The 18402-nt window shown below is 35.7% G+C and overlaps 1 protein-coding gene across 1 annotated transcript in view; it reads left to right on the plus strand.

Annotated features, from left to right (window-relative positions):
- The window catches only part of VPS13B (vacuolar protein sorting 13 homolog B), a 431388-nt gene that overhangs the window by 190956 nt on the left and 222030 nt on the right, over positions 1–18402 (plus strand). Inside the window, exons 20-21 of the mRNA XM_005423449.3 lie at positions 4160–4272; positions 12678–12825. Coding sequence (XP_005423506.1) covers positions 4160–4272; positions 12678–12825 — 261 coding nt within the window. The remainder of the gene's footprint in view (positions 1–4159; positions 4273–12677; positions 12826–18402) is intronic.

Here is an 18402-nt window from a genome sequence, read left to right on the forward strand (position 1 = left end):
TTATATTTCTTCTCTCAGGTATCATTTAAGATAATTAGTTACTAAATGAATGATGCTAACTCAATCTGTTAGCATCTAAATATCATTCATGTGTCCTGAGAGATCTAGGAGCCACGAGTGCTCAATCCTAAAATAATTCATGGTGCAGTTTATATAGCAAGATGGTGTATTATTTTTTAAGTTAGTTACTAAAAATATACGTATCTTGTCAGAATTAGGTTTTATTGTAGGTCATTCCATTTGTTCATATTTGTAATCCCTCCCCTACAGAAAATGTACATCAACTCAAACTTCAGTTTCCCATAGAGGTTTTTCAGTTTATTTTATAGGGGGATTTCTGAAATGTGTTACTGGAGGTTTTTACTGGAAATAACATTAAGGTGTGTTTGGGTACTGCATACACACAAAGCAGAATTTGGAAAAAATTCTGCTAGGGTGGTGGTGGTTGTGGCAAAAGATAATTTTCAGATGCATAAATGGTAATATTATTGTCTGCTCTTCCTAGTATTTTTTTTTCTCCAGATTGTTCAGAATGATTCAGTAATGCAGATTACTCATTCACAAGATTTGTGCAGCTCCAAAAAGTGTTTTTTTGCCAAGGGTTGCCACCTCCCTTCTCCTTCCCAAAGTGCTCGTTCACTTCCACATTATTTTTTCACTGTCCTGCCTCTTTCATTCTTTTCTTGTGTCTCTTTGATATTTGAGGCCCTTTCTTGTTCTTTTGTGATGACTGAACATTCCTCAGCTCCACAACTCTACTGCTGGACTCTGCCATATTTCACCCATCCTGCCTTTCCCTCTGGCCTCTGTTCTTTGCAGCTGTGTTCTCAGGGTGGGTGTCCTCTCCCACCTCACCAGAAGTGTACCACATTACCTGTTTTCCCCACTTTTTTCCCCTGAGTTTCTATGGGGGAGCCCCAGGCTGATGACCCCTCTCGTCCCTGCTCCTCCAGCAGCCTATGCTCAGCACTCCAAGTGGGAGGAGGTGGCAGTGGGGCCAGCCCAAGCAGGAGGCCCCAGGTATCTTCTGCAGGGCCCCCTCCCTTGGGAAGAAAAGTGCTGTTGTTGCAGCTGTCCTCATCCAAGGAGACTTTGCAGGAAGCTCATCCACAGGATGACAGAGCCAAGCATCGCTGTGCTCTGCTGCCTTCCCTTTGTCATCCTCCTCTGCCTGACTGCAGCCTCCCTGCCTTCTATTCCTTCAGGAGAGAGTGGGAATTTGTGGAGGAAGGAAATTATTTGCCCAAACTGAGCCTGGCAAATGACACCATGACTCAGGAAATTCTCAAACATTAAAGATTACACGGTGTTGGGTCCAATACTTATTTTTCAAATCTCTTACTAGATAGATGTAATAGATAACTCTGGCCAGAACTGAGATCTGGAAAGGAAACCCTAGTATGCTATGGGACTAAGGTCTGCTTTTTTTCTGAAATGTAAATTTAATTAAAAGGAAAAAAGGGGAGGGGGAGAAAAGAAAGCTCTCCACAATCTTAATGAAATCCAGGGAACTCGAGCATTGCATTTTGATTGTGACAGAATAGCAATTTTTTAATTTATTTTAGGCATATGAGGAGTCTGCCACCGGCTTCAAGCTTGATCCTCAAATTAGTAAGAACTTCCTTAAAAACTTGGGAGGATTCTTATTTCTTGACCTGAAAACAGGAGGCAAATCTGAGAAACTTTTTTTAATTGATGTTGATTTTGAAGAAAGCTGTTACACAGAAAACAAGTTTACATAGGTGATTATACTGCCCTTAAATATAGTGGCTGAGTAGCAAACACAGCAGTAAATTTCAGTAATTTAGTGTGACAGAGGTGGCTTAGTAGGAAGCTGAAGTTACCTGACAGTCAAACTGAAAGGCAAATAATGTAAATGCTTATCTGAGTACTTCTGCTGGGTTTGTTTTGCTTGCTTGTTTTGTTTTATTTTCTTAATATCCTGGGCACAAGCTATCAAAAGATAACTGGAAGAATGTTTGCTATTTGTGCTGCCTTACTTTTGAATTTATGGGATTGTGCTAATGTTGACTTCATTGAAGGGAAAGGAGAGTTTAAGTTCAAAGCTTGACTTACTTGTATTGAACTTCTTAGTTGTAGCTCCTTTTTTCAGTAATTAAGAAACTCTGTGAAGTTACTAGAATGATGTGCTGCAGTAACACTGTATTTTTCTTTTCAGGAGTCTGCTAGAAATGTGGGATTTTCTGTTGACTTTGCCTGTAGGCTGCCTTTGTGCTGCACTCATTGGGAGGTCTGTCTCCCACTTTCCGTATCACATGTATATTAAACCTTTCATTAAGTACTGCTGACAACAGGCAGTGTCTCTTAAAGATGCAGGAGTCTTTTACACTGGCATATAAACATCTTATAAAAGATAATAACTGTAACATATATTTTATCAATCCTCTGTTACCTTTTGCTTCCTTCTTCTAGTTTCCTGCACATCCTGCCACAAGGCATATTCACTGCTCTTGCTTGCATGTTACCCATTTATACTTGACATTGGCTTTTCCTTTAACTGCAGATTTATTTCCAAGGTTTATTGCTGACATTTAAAACCTTCAGTTCACATGGACTAGTCTGTATATAGGAGTTCCTCACAGTGTGTGTTCCAACTCCAAGCCTGGGCTAGGCAGATGATTTATCTTTGTGTGTTTTCCGACTGCCATTTTCCCATTGTGCTCATCAGGCTTTGCTTGTGTCACCCCAGGTTGGTGGGTCTTCTGCCATTTGGAATTCAGCTGGCTTTAAAATTTTGTTATATACAATAAACTCATAATTTATATTTTTTTCATTAATTTCCCATTTACAGTTTTGCTGATGTGTCTTTTGAGGCACATGTTTTTACTGTTTTTTGGAAAGTACATTGAATTGTGTGTCAAGCTTTCTGAATGTATTTGAATTTATTATTAAATTCAGATTGCTGCATAATTACATTGTATACCACAGAGTAAATGTAGTGTGTATTGCTTTAGGAACTATGATTCTTGGTATTATAGAACTACTGTAATTCTGTGGAATTTGGGGATGGGATCTTCCAGTAACCAGGATTTCTGTTTTAAATTTATTTTGTTACTTTTTTCATTAGTTCTTATATTAATTTGTAGTAAAATTGCAAAGCTTACGTGAAAAGATAACTGCCTACTACTAGTTGCTACACTTTTTCAGTATAGTTGCTATCTTTGTATTCCATTAACCCATTTGCTTCTGAGTTGTACAGCTCTGTAATTATGTTCTGCTGCAATAGATACATTATCTGTACTATTAGGAAAAAAGCCTCACCAATGTATAATCAGATTTTTAATACAGGTTTAATGGGGCTAGTGCTTCATAATTAGGGTTTTAGTGCTCATGGTTTGATGTATATGCTAATATTTCTGGGTACTGACGTAGTTTTTCTCCTGTTTTGAGCCTTAACATTTTCCATGTGAGGTTTTCTTCTCAAAAGAAAACTAGAAGTTTACTTTTAAGAAAAAAAGTAGCCCTGTCTTGTAATCCCAAATCCTAGAAAGCGAGATTTAAAGAAAATAAGGTATATTGTAAAGTTTAGGAAAATCCTAAGAGCTCACAGTATGGAGGCCACTAGCGTTGTCATTTAAAAAATTTGCCTTATTTTGCCTAACTCATCCTCTAAAGAATATTCATGACCATGTTTACATGTTTGTCCTGAGCTTTGGGCAGAGCTAGTGTGAAGTAGGCATGTCTTTATTAAAAGAACTCACTGCCCTAGACCATGGGGGTTTTTTAATTGAGGATTTGGGGAATCATGCATTGTATTCTTCCCTTTCTGTCAAGGGTCTTATTGACTCATTTTTTGCCGAGTGTTAATGTTGGCTGAGAATTTGAGGGAAGGTGTTGTGTGTATTCAGTTGCATAAGCAATTTTGTGAAAACAAACATTTGTCTTGACAAAAAGGTGTAACAAACAAATCAATATGCAAGTTGCTGCATATTTTTATGTGTGCATATAGTGCTGGTAAGTTTCTCACTTTGAATATGTTATTGAAGTTATTCTTTAAGTATTAATATTTATTATATATGTAGTCCAAGCCAAATAAAAGTCTGCATTAAATATGATTTGTTTGCAAGAAAACTGAATACATACAAGGAGATTCTTGAGCAGGTAATTTAATTGTTTTTCTCTTTTCTATGGTGTGCAGGTGCTGTTCTCTTGTCCAGTGTACAAGGATTAGCAATTAATGTTGATCCAGTCCTGTATACGTGGCTTATCTACCAACCTCAGAAACGAGTCAGCAGCAGGCACATTCAGCAGGTATGTATTTGGGGAGGAAAAGGGATGGGGAGAGGGGAAACTTTCACTTCTATATATGGCAGTTCATTTTTCCAAGTATTTGTAGTTTGTTAGCGCTTTCTTGTGATTTTTTGCACATACTGTTGATCTTATTTTGAATTACTTAAAATGTTAAGTTGGCATATTAAAATTGTAGTTTCACAACTTTTTAACTTTTAATTAAAAGAACAAAGAAGATGTGTTTGTGATCACCTTCTAGGATTAATATTTTGCAACTGTTCTTAACTCCTGAGACCTCATAAGCCTTGAGTCTGAATAGTGCGTCATATTTTAAAATTTGTGATGATCTATCAAATAACTGTATAACTGGTTATAAAGTCAGCAGCACTCTTAATAAACCCCATTTTAATAGGAGATGAGCCACACAGTTCATAATTTGACAGAAGTGGGTAGCAGATCTGTATATGATGTCAAAATACATATTTGCATACGGTGTGCTTGACAAAGATAGAAGCAGCTGAGGCTGGGGTTCTGCATGGTGCAATCCTTCCCTTGACATGTTCTTAACCCTGATTTTCATGCCACATATTCCTGACCTGAAAAGAACACTGATTTTCCCTTAAACTAAATTTATTTCTAACTGCTGTTTTGCAGAATTTCCTAGAACCTAAATGTGCTATAGCTGATCAAACTGGTGGTTGATGTCACCAGTGATGTTCTGTCTCACAAGTGGTCAGTTATTAAGTGACAAATGTAAAAATCTCAATATTTGTCTCATAATTGTGCACATCAGAGAAGTTTAATTCTGGGCCCTTGAAGTGGGAGGATAAACATTACTTGTAAACATTTGTTTCTTGTATCCAAATTACCTCGTTAGGTAGTAATTGTCAAACATTAATTTGAGTCCCATTAAACTCATTCTGCACCAGCATCTAAAAAACTTCACTGTAACAGTGAAGCTTTATGATAGTTTTAATAAAATTACTCTGTTTTTAAATACATTGAGTTGTTCTTCATTCCTGCATCCCAACTGGAGCAGCACATTTCCTGGTGTATGTCTTTTGCAAAACAAACCATATATCTACATTTTATTGTTATGTAGCCTTCCAAAATGTAACCAATCCCGCTTGTCCTGCTTATTTTAAGTGTTTGTATTAAAGTCTGTCTTTAACATCAGTGTATTTAATCAGCTGTTAGTCAGTGCTTTGATACTGGGCTCTTTTGATACTGGGTGACTAGATGCGTTAAGTGACTACTTTAGGAAACTAGTCTGTACCCGGTTTTGATCATCGGTGGTAAAATTTTAGCCAAATTTTGTTTAAGTATTTATTTTGTAACTTATGTCATTACCTCATACAGCCTTCTAAATTTTTTCATAATCTATTTCAGATTACAATTACTGTATCACAATCCTAATGTTATTTTGCATTTAAAATGTCTTAGCAATAGGAAATTATTTTAAATATGAGTTTATAAACTCAACTGTCAATGTCATACCATTTGCATCGTTAACTTGACTGTGGTAATGAACTGCATGTAATAGTACAAATTAGATTGTCTGTAGCAGTCATGAAGAGACTTTATGTGAAAAGAAAACTATACCTGTAATAAATTATACTTAACCACTGACTTTTTTCTTTATATAATGCTGTAATTATTCTACAATAAGAATTCTAGTCAAAGTTAGGCCTTGTGCCTTATTTTTTGGAAACATTCAGCTTGTTACCATAATCTAACTAGTATAACCAAACAAAAATGCTCTATAAAACCTTCCTAATTTTTGAACATTTAAGAGCCATAAGATACAATGCTTTCAAGCAAGAGTTATGGTCAAAATGTTATTGATCTTATCATCCTCTGTTCTTATCTTCCTCTCTTCTAACTGTCAGTCTTACACAATAGCAACAGAAAAAAAAGAAAAGACTTTCTTTAGAAGTTCTTTGTATGATTCAGAGATCTTAAATATTAAGACATTTTAAGTTTTAAAACAATGCTTTAGTTCTATCATTTTGAGTAAGTCAAAGTTGTGAGTTCTGTCTGAAAAGACAGTTAGAAAACCTTTCAGTACATTTGGCCCTGTGTACATGTTAAACTCATAATGTTAGTACTTGATAAAATAAGTTAAATGAAAGTATTTATCTATCTATTTGTACAGCTATAGTCATGTAAACTTCTGCTTTCATACAGGATGGGGCTGAGATTGTCTGGTTTCCCATGGAGATGAGGCACCTTTACATATGAATGTCTTCATTTTTGTTTGCCTTTTGGCTGTTTTTCTGGGATTTTGAGTTTAGGTTTATAGTGCCAATTTAGTAGTACATGTATTTTATATCTGCTGAAATATTCACCGTGTCTGAAAGCATGGCAAGTTAGAAATATGGAACATAATAAAACTCATAACATTTCCATGTCTCTTTAGCCTCAGTGACATTTTATTCAGCTGGAACAGAACAGTGACTGACTGCCATGCTGGGGTGTGGGGTACATGCAGCCCAGTGAGGATCATCCCTCTTCATTTAATACCGTTGGACTAATGCTAGGCAAAGCTCTCTGTGCACCTTGCTGCCCAGCAGCTGAGAATTGTACAACTGGTGTCTATGGATTGTTTTTGTACAATGAGCTGGAAGTGTAGCAGCACTCAGTGTGGGAGTAGTTTGTGCACCAGTTGCTTATCTGCCTTAACCTCTTGTGTTTCTTTAGTCTGAATGCCCTGTTGAGAAGGTAAATTCTTTATAAATGTTTATGAAAGGTTAATTTGACCAGAATTTAGCAAAGATACCGCTATGGAGTGACTTCTTGTACTCATGCTGTTTATAGCTCGTTAACAATGACTTCCAAATGAAAAGCAAAACAAAGCCAAATTTAGAGGCCTTGTTTTCAGTAATTTAATATTTTATTTTGACTTTTTTGGAAGATTTTTTCTGGTGAGTCTTGTGTCAGCAAGGCCTTGTTTCTAGTAATTTTTAAGTATTCTTTAATGTCTCATTATGACTATTTTAAAAGACTTTCAGCTGTGGCTTGTTTTATTTTTTAAAACCAATGCTGTTTTTGTACATTTGCACTCTTTTAAAAGCCCATACTTAGCTTTGCAAGATAAAAATTTGAAGAGTTTATTTTCCTTAATAAGAAGCCTTAGCTATACTTTGATATGGGACAGTCAACATGTGTGATACTTTTTGCAATAAATTTATAAATCAGTATGTGTCACCTTTCTCAAATACACATTAATTTGTAACTTGTCAATACTTTTCTTACATTGATTTATGTGAGCTAAAATTAGTAATTTTAGGAAAAGACTGAATTATTAAAAATATGTACTCATAGATGCCTAATATAGATCTGTATTGTTCATATTTCTGTCCATTTTTTTGGCTGCTCCATTCATGTGCAGGTGTTACTAGCTAATTTAAGGAGCATTTCACTAACAGACTAGATCTAAACCCAGGAGGTCAGGGTGAATGTCCTTAGTCATATATCAAAACAACCAAGAGAAAGACATTGCACTTCTTCCAGATTCATCATGCTTTGAAACACTGGAATGTCATTTCAGAATCCAAATTTCTCCTTTTCCTGAACATCTGCTCCATGGAACACTGTGTATCCCAATTCAAACCCAAGAATTTTTTCTCAGCTGTGTAGGTAGATTTAAAAAAATCAGTCATTAACAATTCAATTTAATCAAGTGGTTTTTTCTTCAACTCTGCTTTTTCTCTGCTCATTTTCTCTTTACCATTATCTTAGGAATTTTACTGTATTATGAAATCCTTTCACTGCTTTATGGAAAGTTCATCATGAACTGAGTGTAATGCCAATCTTGATGTTGTACTTCAGGTGGTACTTTGTTGAGAAGTCTGCATCAGAGATCTCCCTGGAATTTTTGACTAAGATGAAATAATTTTGTTATTATGACTTGATCAGTAATCTCTTGTAGAGCAAGTAGATCCTTAAAATTGTTCTGTCTTAGAATGACTTTTGGAATATTGCACATCCTTGATGCTTTAAGAGCCAGATGTGTGATAATGAGCAGCAATGAATGAATGACAAAACGTAAGAGGAAGTTTCAGTACCCAAATTTAGGATTATTCCATGTTGCAGCAAAGCTGGCTGTTGAGGGCAAAGCTGTGTTGCCTTGTTTACCTTGAAAAAATAGCTGGAAATACTTTGATAAAACAAGCATGTTCCTATAGTAAACATAATTCCCTTCTTGGTGTGCAGAGATTTCTCAGATTATGACAGATTTTGATTTCTGATATTGCTTGCAGGTCAGAAGCACTGTCTTTATCCCTGTCAGGATCTGTCACCTCTTACCCCATGAAAACATTTAAGTTTCTGAAGGATACAGAAATGATATTGCTTCTTGCTTAAGGAACTAAAGCTACGTGGAACTCAAACCTTGTAACTTCTACTTTTAGAGGCCCCTTGAAATTGCTGATGGAATGCTTTCATTGGTGAAAATGAGGGGTGTCTCAGCTGACATCAGTCCACCATAAGTCAAACCATATGTTTGGAAACATTACAGCTAATCAGTTATCAGTCTTTTATTTCAGCAGAACACTTTTCCAGTACCTGAAGTGCCTACCTGAAGCAATCATAGAATTTCATCTGAATTAGCAAGTCCACCTGCCAGGAAAGAAGGTGGTTTTGTGCACCCCAGGGGTGAAGCAAATCTTTTTTTTATTTAGCAGTTAATTGTAATTAATTAATTTTTATTAATTCATTTAATTTTAATTGGGAACTAGGCCTAATGCCTTGCTTTATTTGAACTCTCGGAAACAATTTAGGTGTACTAGTAATCTTGAAATCAAAACAATTAAATGTAACTCAGTAGTCAAACAATGATTGCATTTTCATGTCATTAGAGCTTGTTGCAAGTTAGGCAGGGTGGATCCTTCTTGCTGTCACAGCTCATTTTGGTACAGTTTGGACAGTCTTGTAAGCAAATGTAAATATTCTTCTCTGAGCTAGATAGTGATTGCCTGACAGTGATCTCAGATGTTCAATAAAGACCATGTATTGAGCAGAGCTGCCATCCATCCCCACTCCAAAGACTTTGTTGATTTTTCTTCCTGCATGCTAGCTGCAAGCTACTGCAGGTGTAACCATGGGTCTGTGTGCATGCAGCATCCACCACATGGGAAAACTGGGTTCTGTACCATCTCAAGGACAGCCATTCATGTCTGGGCTCAAGCTTTTGAATTTGACAGTTCAAAAGCCAGTGATAATATTTAGGCTCCTATCTTGGAATATTCTTTAGCCTTTGGTTTTGTTTTCAGGGAGGTGACTGTATAGGCATCCCTTGAATGAAAGTTATTCATCTGTTCAGGTGTTCACATTTTCTGTAAAACTCATTTCTCATGCTCCCAGATCTGCCTACAGTCTCTTCAGCCTCACATTTGTGGGAAATTGTAATTCAGAAATCAAATATTTAATTACAAAAAAATCCCAAGGAAAATGAAATACTAATTCACCTAAGGCAAATTAGTCCTCTTTATAGATATTTTAGGTTTAGTTAGTTGGCATGTCTCCACGTAAATCAGGAAATACTTGGCCCGTTGTATTTTTGGCAAGATGTTCTTTAGCTATTATTTTTCCGAGCTTTTCTCTGATTTTAGATCTTTATCATTTCCAAAGTCATGTTGACCACATAGTTTGAAGTAAAAAAAAAAATTAGAAATTGGTATCTGTTTATCTATTTGCATGCTTAAATGGCATATATATGTGTGTGTTTTGTGTACACATACTTCACATGGTATGTAATGTGTCAGATTATTTGTGCCAATAAAGATTAAATTTAGAAAAGGATTGCTTATCTATAGTTTTTCAGCTACTGCTTAAAAACCTAATTACATTTGAAAAGTAGTGACCTTTCTTCTTCTGAAATATGTGAACTGTTATTATTTTAGTATTCTGTATATAGTTGCCACAAAACATTATTGATAAAACTGTCAGTATTCTAGAACCAAATCTGATTTTGACTTTATGTCAACAAAACAGTCTCATATAAAAGCTGCTGTAGTTCCAGAACTTTGTTACGTGTTTTCTGTCTTCTATAACACTACCAGTTAGTAACCATAAAGCTCAATCCCAAGTAGGTGTATTTAAGCTTTACTACATCCTACTTTATAGCTGGCTTTTTGGATTCTTGTGATGAAATGCTTATGATAACTCTAGCCTGCAGTGCCTCCTTTCCCATCAGATTCACCTTCTCTTACAGCTGTGGGGCTCTTGTCATCTGCTGTTTCCCAAGCCACAGTTTTCTCATCAGTTTGTGGCTAAACCCCAAATCTTGATGATCCTTTCCATCTAGTTCAATGCTGATCTTTTGTCTTCTGGATTCTTTTAACCAGGAATCTTATGCCAAAAACCTGACAAGATTGTACTGGGTGTCATCGGTGAAACATCAGGCTTGATTTCAGTGAGCAAAGATAAAACAGCTGTTTCATTGTCCAGATCAGCACTCAATATTTGGTCATAATTTTTTCCAGCTTTATCTGGCTGTGATAGCCTTCATGTTTTACACTCTTTGACTAGTAGTGTAACTTATTATATTTTGCTGATCCATTTCTTCAGTGGTTCAGAAGTAGATACAAATTCTTCAGGCAGTATTTCCATCCTATTGTCTTTTGTACTGTCCTGTATTGTCTACATTCATTCTTCAGAAATTCTTGCTTCACTTTGGCAAGTCAGTGTTCTTGCAGTGTTACATCCAGAATTGCCAAATTGTGGCTCAACAGTTGCTGTCATGAGAAAGCTGCAGATGGCTATGCCTTATGAAAATTGTATCAGATAAATTGTGAGATTTTGAGAATAAGTAATGTAAAATGTCTGATGAAAGTTTACAAAACTTCAGATCCTGTCTCTGTATGCAAGTGGGAAGTATTTTTGTGGTGTAAAGGTTGTCTTTTCAAAGCTGATGGGGATTTTTGTTGTTATAACTAGAGGGTATGCCAAGGTGGCATGTTACTGTAGTCCAGAAAAAATTTTAGTGCTTTTGGAGACAAAGCTAATGACTGTACATTCAGGGGGAGGAGGAGAGATGAGAGTTCTGTTTGTCCTTGAAATTATTATTTTTTTATTAACTTTGCATACCACTGTATATATAAATGGATTGTTTTCACTGGAGTAGGATTAAATAGTTGATTGTCTTACTTTAATTTACTTTTATAGTGGAAAATGGTGAAGGCGTTTGGAAGCCATTCTCCTTCAATTAAATGATTTTTCTGTTTGTTTTGGGGTTTTGTATTATGCACATATTGCACACTGCTCAATTCAGTGATCTGTTTTCTATTGGAGAAAATTTACAAGCACATTTCCCGCCTCACATGAATTTGTTTCCCACAGAGATTCCTAATGCAATGTGTGAGGTTTCTCATTACACAGCTGTATGGATTACATTTTCACTCCAACGTGAACAAAATTAAATTACACAAAAATTAAGATGCGTGTAATCCTAATGTCTGATCTTTAGAAAAGAACTTTGTCATCTTTAAATGATAACCGTCTGCAAAATCAGTGGTAGAAGTATTCTGCTTTTGTCAACTGGGATGCATCTGCAGTTTACATAGCAGCTGATGTTACAACAAAATGTTAGGGGCCAACTGTATAGCAACATTGAGGATCAAATTGTTTTTAATAATTTTGTCTTTTCTTGCTTGCATAAACAAAAGAGTAACAACAAAGCCAATAGACTATTCATTTGTTCTAGAATCCATGTAGATTAATACACATCACTCTTGTCTAATCTTAAAATAAGGATGCAGTCCTTCAAACTTAGTTTCAATGCCTACAGTTTTGTAGTTTTGTATATGTCAGCAGTTTCACATTTTGAGCAGGTTCTTATTTATTGGTATGCTTGAAAGTCACAACAGTCACAATCAGTAGCAGTTAAATCTTGTATTTAAAATGTTGGGAAGAAGCACAATAATGAAGAAATATAAATACATCCTATATTTTGGAATTTAAAGAAGCTTAATAAGTGTCTTTGGGTCTTCATATCTGGATAAAATTTTTTGGTTTCCATTGAACATTTAGATAATTGTTTTACTTTGGTCATCAGCCAGGTTTATTCCTGTTGTTTTTGGTTGGCTAACAACCATGGTACTCTAACATTAGTTTTATTTCCCTTTTTTGCTTTTATAGAGCTTTTCCTCAGACTAACAGGACTGAAATAAAGAATTACACTTTTACTTACTTACAATTTATTTACTGAGCATGATGCCACATGGTCTGGAATATCCTTTTGGCAAATCTGAACGTAGCATTTTATTTCCATTTGTTTTCAAAATATTTGTGCTCCAATCAGTGTTTCAAGTTGTCTTCTATACATTTCCAAATATTAGTTTAAAACATGTTTCTCTTGACAATGCCATAATTCTATGTTAATGTGTTGTGATTTTTAGTGGTTCACAAGGTACTTCTTTTTCTAGCAGTCTGTAGGAGCTGTTCCACTTGGTGTGTCGGTAACTCGAAAGAAAGAGGATGAAGCATCAGTTGGAAGTGCACCTTTGGCAAGACAGCAGTCAAATCAAGCCTCTGAGTACGCCAGCAGTCCTGTCAAAACAAAAACAGTAACAGGTATATATATCACTTATTGAAACTATCCATTCTACATTTGCAACCTTCCTTGCTAATGTGCCACCACATCATACCAGCATCATCTGTGCAAGTACTATGGAACAACTTTTCAACTTTAGAGAAGTTAAAACTTCTAAAATTAAAAATAATCAAATGCATAGTTTTCAAATACATGTTTATTTTTATTCTCATTTTTGTTTAGTGCTGTCTTTGGGGCCCTGATAGTCTAATGTAACATATTTTGTAAAATGAGATAAAGGAGATCTGCTTTCAGTAGAATATCTGCTGATCACCGTGATATTTAGTCCATAATTTTGTCAGACTTGACACTGTGATTAATCTCTAGTTTCAGTCAGTCTTTTTACATTGCTTAAAGTCTGGCATTTGTGGAAGTCAAGACATAAACAGTTAAAATTCACTGTTTTCAAAATCATTCACCATAGAAAGTGCATTTTTTGGCATTTCTGCTTATGGAGTTCAAGAAATTATTTATTTTAGGAGTATTTTCTGGCCACTTAAGAGTCTAAAGTGAAACTTCATTACCACTGATCAAGATAATAAGATTTTCTTGGAATTTGTTCTGTATTTAATCATATGGTACTGTCTGCAAGAAGTAAAGTAGGTGATCATCAAAAAAAAATTACTGTCCAGCTGAGACTTTTAGTGATCATTCTGAAATATGCTGAACAAATTCTCTTTTCCTTTGCACTGATGTTTATTTCCAGATTATCATGAAGCACTTCAAGATGTTATCTGCTGAAACTAAGATTACAGTCGTGTTCATTAATGTAGTTAAATGCTGTTTTGTGATTAAAAGGGGCTAACCCTGAAAATCTGTTTGCTGAACAGTAGTGAGTTGTCATGTTATCACTGGTAGTAAGACAGCAGGTTAATTTCAAGGACTTCCATTAATTCATAAATATCCTTCATTTTACCATTTATCCATTTTTTTACAATTCATTTATGCATTTCCTTTATTTTTGCCTGTGATGAAATGACTATACCAAGCATTTTCTTCTTTTAACTGTATTTGTCATCTGTTCTGCTTTATCAGCATCATAAATGGTATGATTTGTTTCTTCTTGATGTTTGTTCTACCTGTGCCTGCAAAACACAAAGGTCTATTTCACTAGAAAAATTTCCATTATTTTGAATATTTGACATCAAATCCAGATATTTGCATAAATAGATTCTAGATTAGTTTTTCTTAATTTATTTACCCAGTTTATAAAAAGTAGGCATGTAGTTCACAGAAATAGCTTCGTATTTAGAGTTTTGAAAACTGGTATCCCAGTCTGGTACCTGCTCAATATTGTAGCCCTTTTAGTTCTTCAGCGTTTGTCAGTCTTACACTTTGACTATTATCTTTTCTGATCACACCAGAATATTCTACTAAATGAAAACATTATTGTTCAAAATCCAGAAATGCCATGGATGCCAGTTTTGCTTTTTGAGGGGATTTTGTGTGTGTGAGAAACAATAAAATGAAATTATAAAGTATAAAAAAAGTCATAAAAGCAAAAGTGGGGTTTCTGTGCATCTCAGCTTCCTCCACCTTTTTAGTTTGAAGTCAATACCAAGATGTCTTTTCAGTTACACATTGCTGCAAAAATGGATAGTTCACTTGTAGATTTCATTTGTTATCTGCCACTTACTTTAGTCATTCAGTTTATCCAATAAGTTTAGGCTAGATGCTGAGGATTTTTTGAAATTAAGTAGATATTTGGCTTCTCTATAAACAATTTTGCAGCATTGAGTTCAATACTATGAAATGAGAGGTGATGGTATTCTCTCAAGAGATAGCACTGACTAAGAATTTTCTTTTTTTGAATTAAAGGCTCTAAGGAAGAGACTATTGAATTTGATTTCATTTATTTTTCAACTGTTAAAATTGTTAAAACATACTACTATTTTTTTCAAGTGAAGCTACATATACATATCAGATGGTCTACTGGGTTTATTTTTAAGAGGCAGTGTGCCTGACACTACTGGGTTGAAGGACAGCCTGTTGTCATGATTTAGCCCCAGCCAGCAAAGCAGCCACTCACTCACTGCCTCAGTAATAGGACAGTGGAGAGACATGGAAGGGTAAAAACTGGAAAACTCATGGCTTGAGATAAAGAAAATTTAATAGGGAAACCAAAAGTCATGCACACAGGCAAAGCAAAACAAGGAATTAATTCAGTGTTTCCCGTAGGCAGGGAGGTGTTTAGCCATCTCCAGGAGAGCAGGGCCCCATCAGGTGTAACAGTTACCTGGGAAGGTGAAATTCATCACTCCACAAATCCCCTCTTCCTGCTTCTTCCAACTTTACTTACTGAGCATGATGCCACATGGTCTGGAATATCCTTTTGGTCAGTTTGGGTCACCTGTCCTGGCTCTGTCTCCTCCCAACCTCCCATGCACCCCCAGCTTCCTCACCTGGGCAGCAGTAGGAGAAGCAGAAAAGGCCTTGGCTCTGTGTAAACCCTGCTCAGCAATGGCAAAAACATCCCTATATTATCAGCCCTGGGTTCAGCACAAATCCAAAACACAGCCCTGTACTATCCACTGTGAAGAAAATTAACTCTACCCCAACCTAAACCAGCACACTTGTATTTTAAAATGTTTATGTATTTGTTATACTCTGGAAAAAATCGTGGGTATAATATAGTTGAAATATTTGATATTTACATGCAAAAAGTGGGAGTAAAAATATAAAATTAATGTCAAAGAGCAAATGCCTTGTATAGTAACAAAATTAATTAAGAGATGCTCTCTGCTTTAGTGGACCACACAGATTTCCCTTATTTAAAAAGCTTCTTGTCTTGCTGCAGTGCCATGCAATTTCAGTCTCCTGAAATTTCATGTGATGTTGGAGTCTTTACCTTTAGAGTTTTCTTATGCCAGGTTTGTCAAAATTGGATTTGTATTGGAAAATTCAGGGGACAGTAGAAGTTAACACATATTTTGTGTCACCAAAATAAAAGGTCTCTGATTATGAAGCCACCAGTTACAGAGGTTAGAAAAGGTTGGATGGATGCAAATTTGAAAGGTGAAATCTCATTCTCAGAGAAGTTTCAGGGGATTCTTTCTTTGAAAATTTGTTTCTTTACAGCAGTTTAATGTGTTGGAAGATTATGAATGAGTGACCATAGTTCATTAAACTAGAGTGCCTGTGATGATTCTTCTTCTTTCTAATTTTTCTGGGTCTCTCGCTCCCATCTTTTACTTTATTTCCTCTCTTTTAATTTCACCTACTTGCTGTCTGAGTTTGAGTTTTCTTTCATTATTTCTGTCACCTTTTTATAGCAGGAATACCACACTGATTATTGATCTGGGACATCCAATGTTACCAATTCTAGAAAAACATTTTAGGTAAAGAGGCAGTGAGCCTCCTATACCTCATATTTATTAATCATCAAGTCTATAGCCACACATGTTCTAAGCTGTAAGAAAACTGAGACCTTATATTGATAATATGCACATATGCATGGTCTTTGCACATTGAAAGAGATTCTGTCTTAAAATCTTGCTGTTCAGGGGGTGATTTTGAATTTATTCTTTTGAAGTCTAGCATGATCTCAGCAGTCACTCCCTTGAGAACCGTTAGGAACCAACCCTATGTACTAAATCAATGCAGTTTGTAATCACAGCTGTAAAAGTATTTCAAACATGGAGTTCAGTTTATTAGTCAATGGCTACCGACACCTTGCCAAAAATGAAGCATGGGAAAAGAGCAAAACTGCTATCTATATGCTATCTGTCTCTGAAAATCCATGGTTTCTGTTCTGAAGTCCCAAATTGTAGGTATTTATAAATCTCCTTAACCACGGAGGCTTTACAACCAGAATAAGATAATAGAATAAGTGATTTAAATCTGATATGTCGTGAACAAGGAAAGGGATAAAGAATATTGAAAAAAAAAAGGTTATGTCTGTTTTTCTGTCCACCCACTTCTCCCCTTCTCAGCAATTCATCAGTTCCATGTTTGTTCAGTGATTCACACAGACCTGTAACAGTGCACAGAGGCAGAGCTCTCATGTCTGGATAGAGGCAAAATGATTGCTGTATTTGTGTGTAATTCTGTAATATATGTAACATACTTATGAAGGAAGATAGTGCAGTAGATGAATAGGACAACCTTTAAAAGCTGTCTTGGGCACACTATTGAATAATGATTTAACCCAAGTGTCTGTTTTCACATTCAAGATATGTGCTTGTTCATTACTAAAATAATCTGTAATTTTCTTTCATATTTATAAAATTATTATAATTCTTTTCACTGTGTTTGGAAAATACAGCATTTTCCACGATCAAAGATGAAATTGGGTGCGGGGGTTTTGTGGCTTGGAGTTTTTACTGCCTTCTGGTGAGGTCTTGTTTTTAGCCATGACAGTGAAATATAATTTCACTAGATCTAACACAACCTGACATTTATCAGTTTGGAAGTAACCATGATATCACAGACACAAATTTAACACTGTCTTATGAGGTGTAATCCAGTGACTATGGCGCCTAATTTTTCAGTAACACTGGGAAAGTAGCCTCATACATGCTCTTAGTATGAAGAAGGACTTTAATGGAAGAAGCTACTTTAGAGAGGCTGAAAAGGTTATTAATTTTTTGTCACTCAGAATCCTGAAAGTTGCCTTTTCTTATAGTCAGAGAATAGGTAGGTAAATGGAATAGAATTTAATGTTTCTTCTAAGACATGAACTTTCTGGTTGGAGTAAGCTCCATAACCTTTTATGAAAGCAGCTGATAACTGAATGCCTTGTCCCATGACTGAACATACACTTGTAAAAAAAAGTTTTGCTGATCCCTGTTATGCAACAGTGAGTTATTTGCTCATGGTACAGGTGGTCACTGCATTTCAACCCTGTCGTGAGTGTACATCAGGCCTGCAGAAGTAGGCAGATGTTTTTCATTGCTGTGTCTAGCACCTAGATTTTCACCTGTCTGGTGGACAGATTGGAAGAGCATTTGCAAAAGAGAATTAAACAGTGGTGGGTTTGGGGCAACATTTTTCATAGACCAGGTCTGCATTTCACATGGCAAAATGGTTTTAGTTTCACTGCAAATTCAGTATCAGTTCCAAGTTCAAAGCTGAAAAGAGAATGCAGCCTTGTTTCATTCTGCAGGAAGTGTAGGTGTGTTGTGTAGGAGTATGTGCATATGGAGAGAAATAAAGGACATGAAAGCATTGCATTTTGGAAAAATCTCTTGTGTTTTGAAACACTGGTATTTTGATCTTTGGAGTTATGTTCTTAAAGAGAAATAATTAGTTTGAAAGCTTTATAAATTATGTTACACCTAGTTTACTATTTTTATTTCAAGTAGATGGAGGATGGTGTAATAAATAGAAAATTGAGAACTGCTGTCTGAGATAGACTTTATGTTTTCTGTTCTGTATAAATCACCTGAATTCTAATAAGGACAGAGCTCCTTTTGCCAATTTCTTGCTGGTTTACCCCGCTTACTTATTTTCCCAGAACTTGTAGAAACATAGTGCCTTTGAAATATTTACCCTTTTGAATTTGACTAGCAAGTACATAAGGAGTTACAAGACAAGCAAATGAATTGCATGCATATGCA

This window comes from Geospiza fortis, unplaced genomic scaffold, assembly GCF_000277835.1.
Source record: "Geospiza fortis unplaced genomic scaffold, GeoFor_1.0 scaffold200, whole genome shotgun sequence".
NCBI lineage: Eukaryota > Metazoa > Chordata > Aves > Passeriformes > Thraupidae > Geospiza > Geospiza fortis.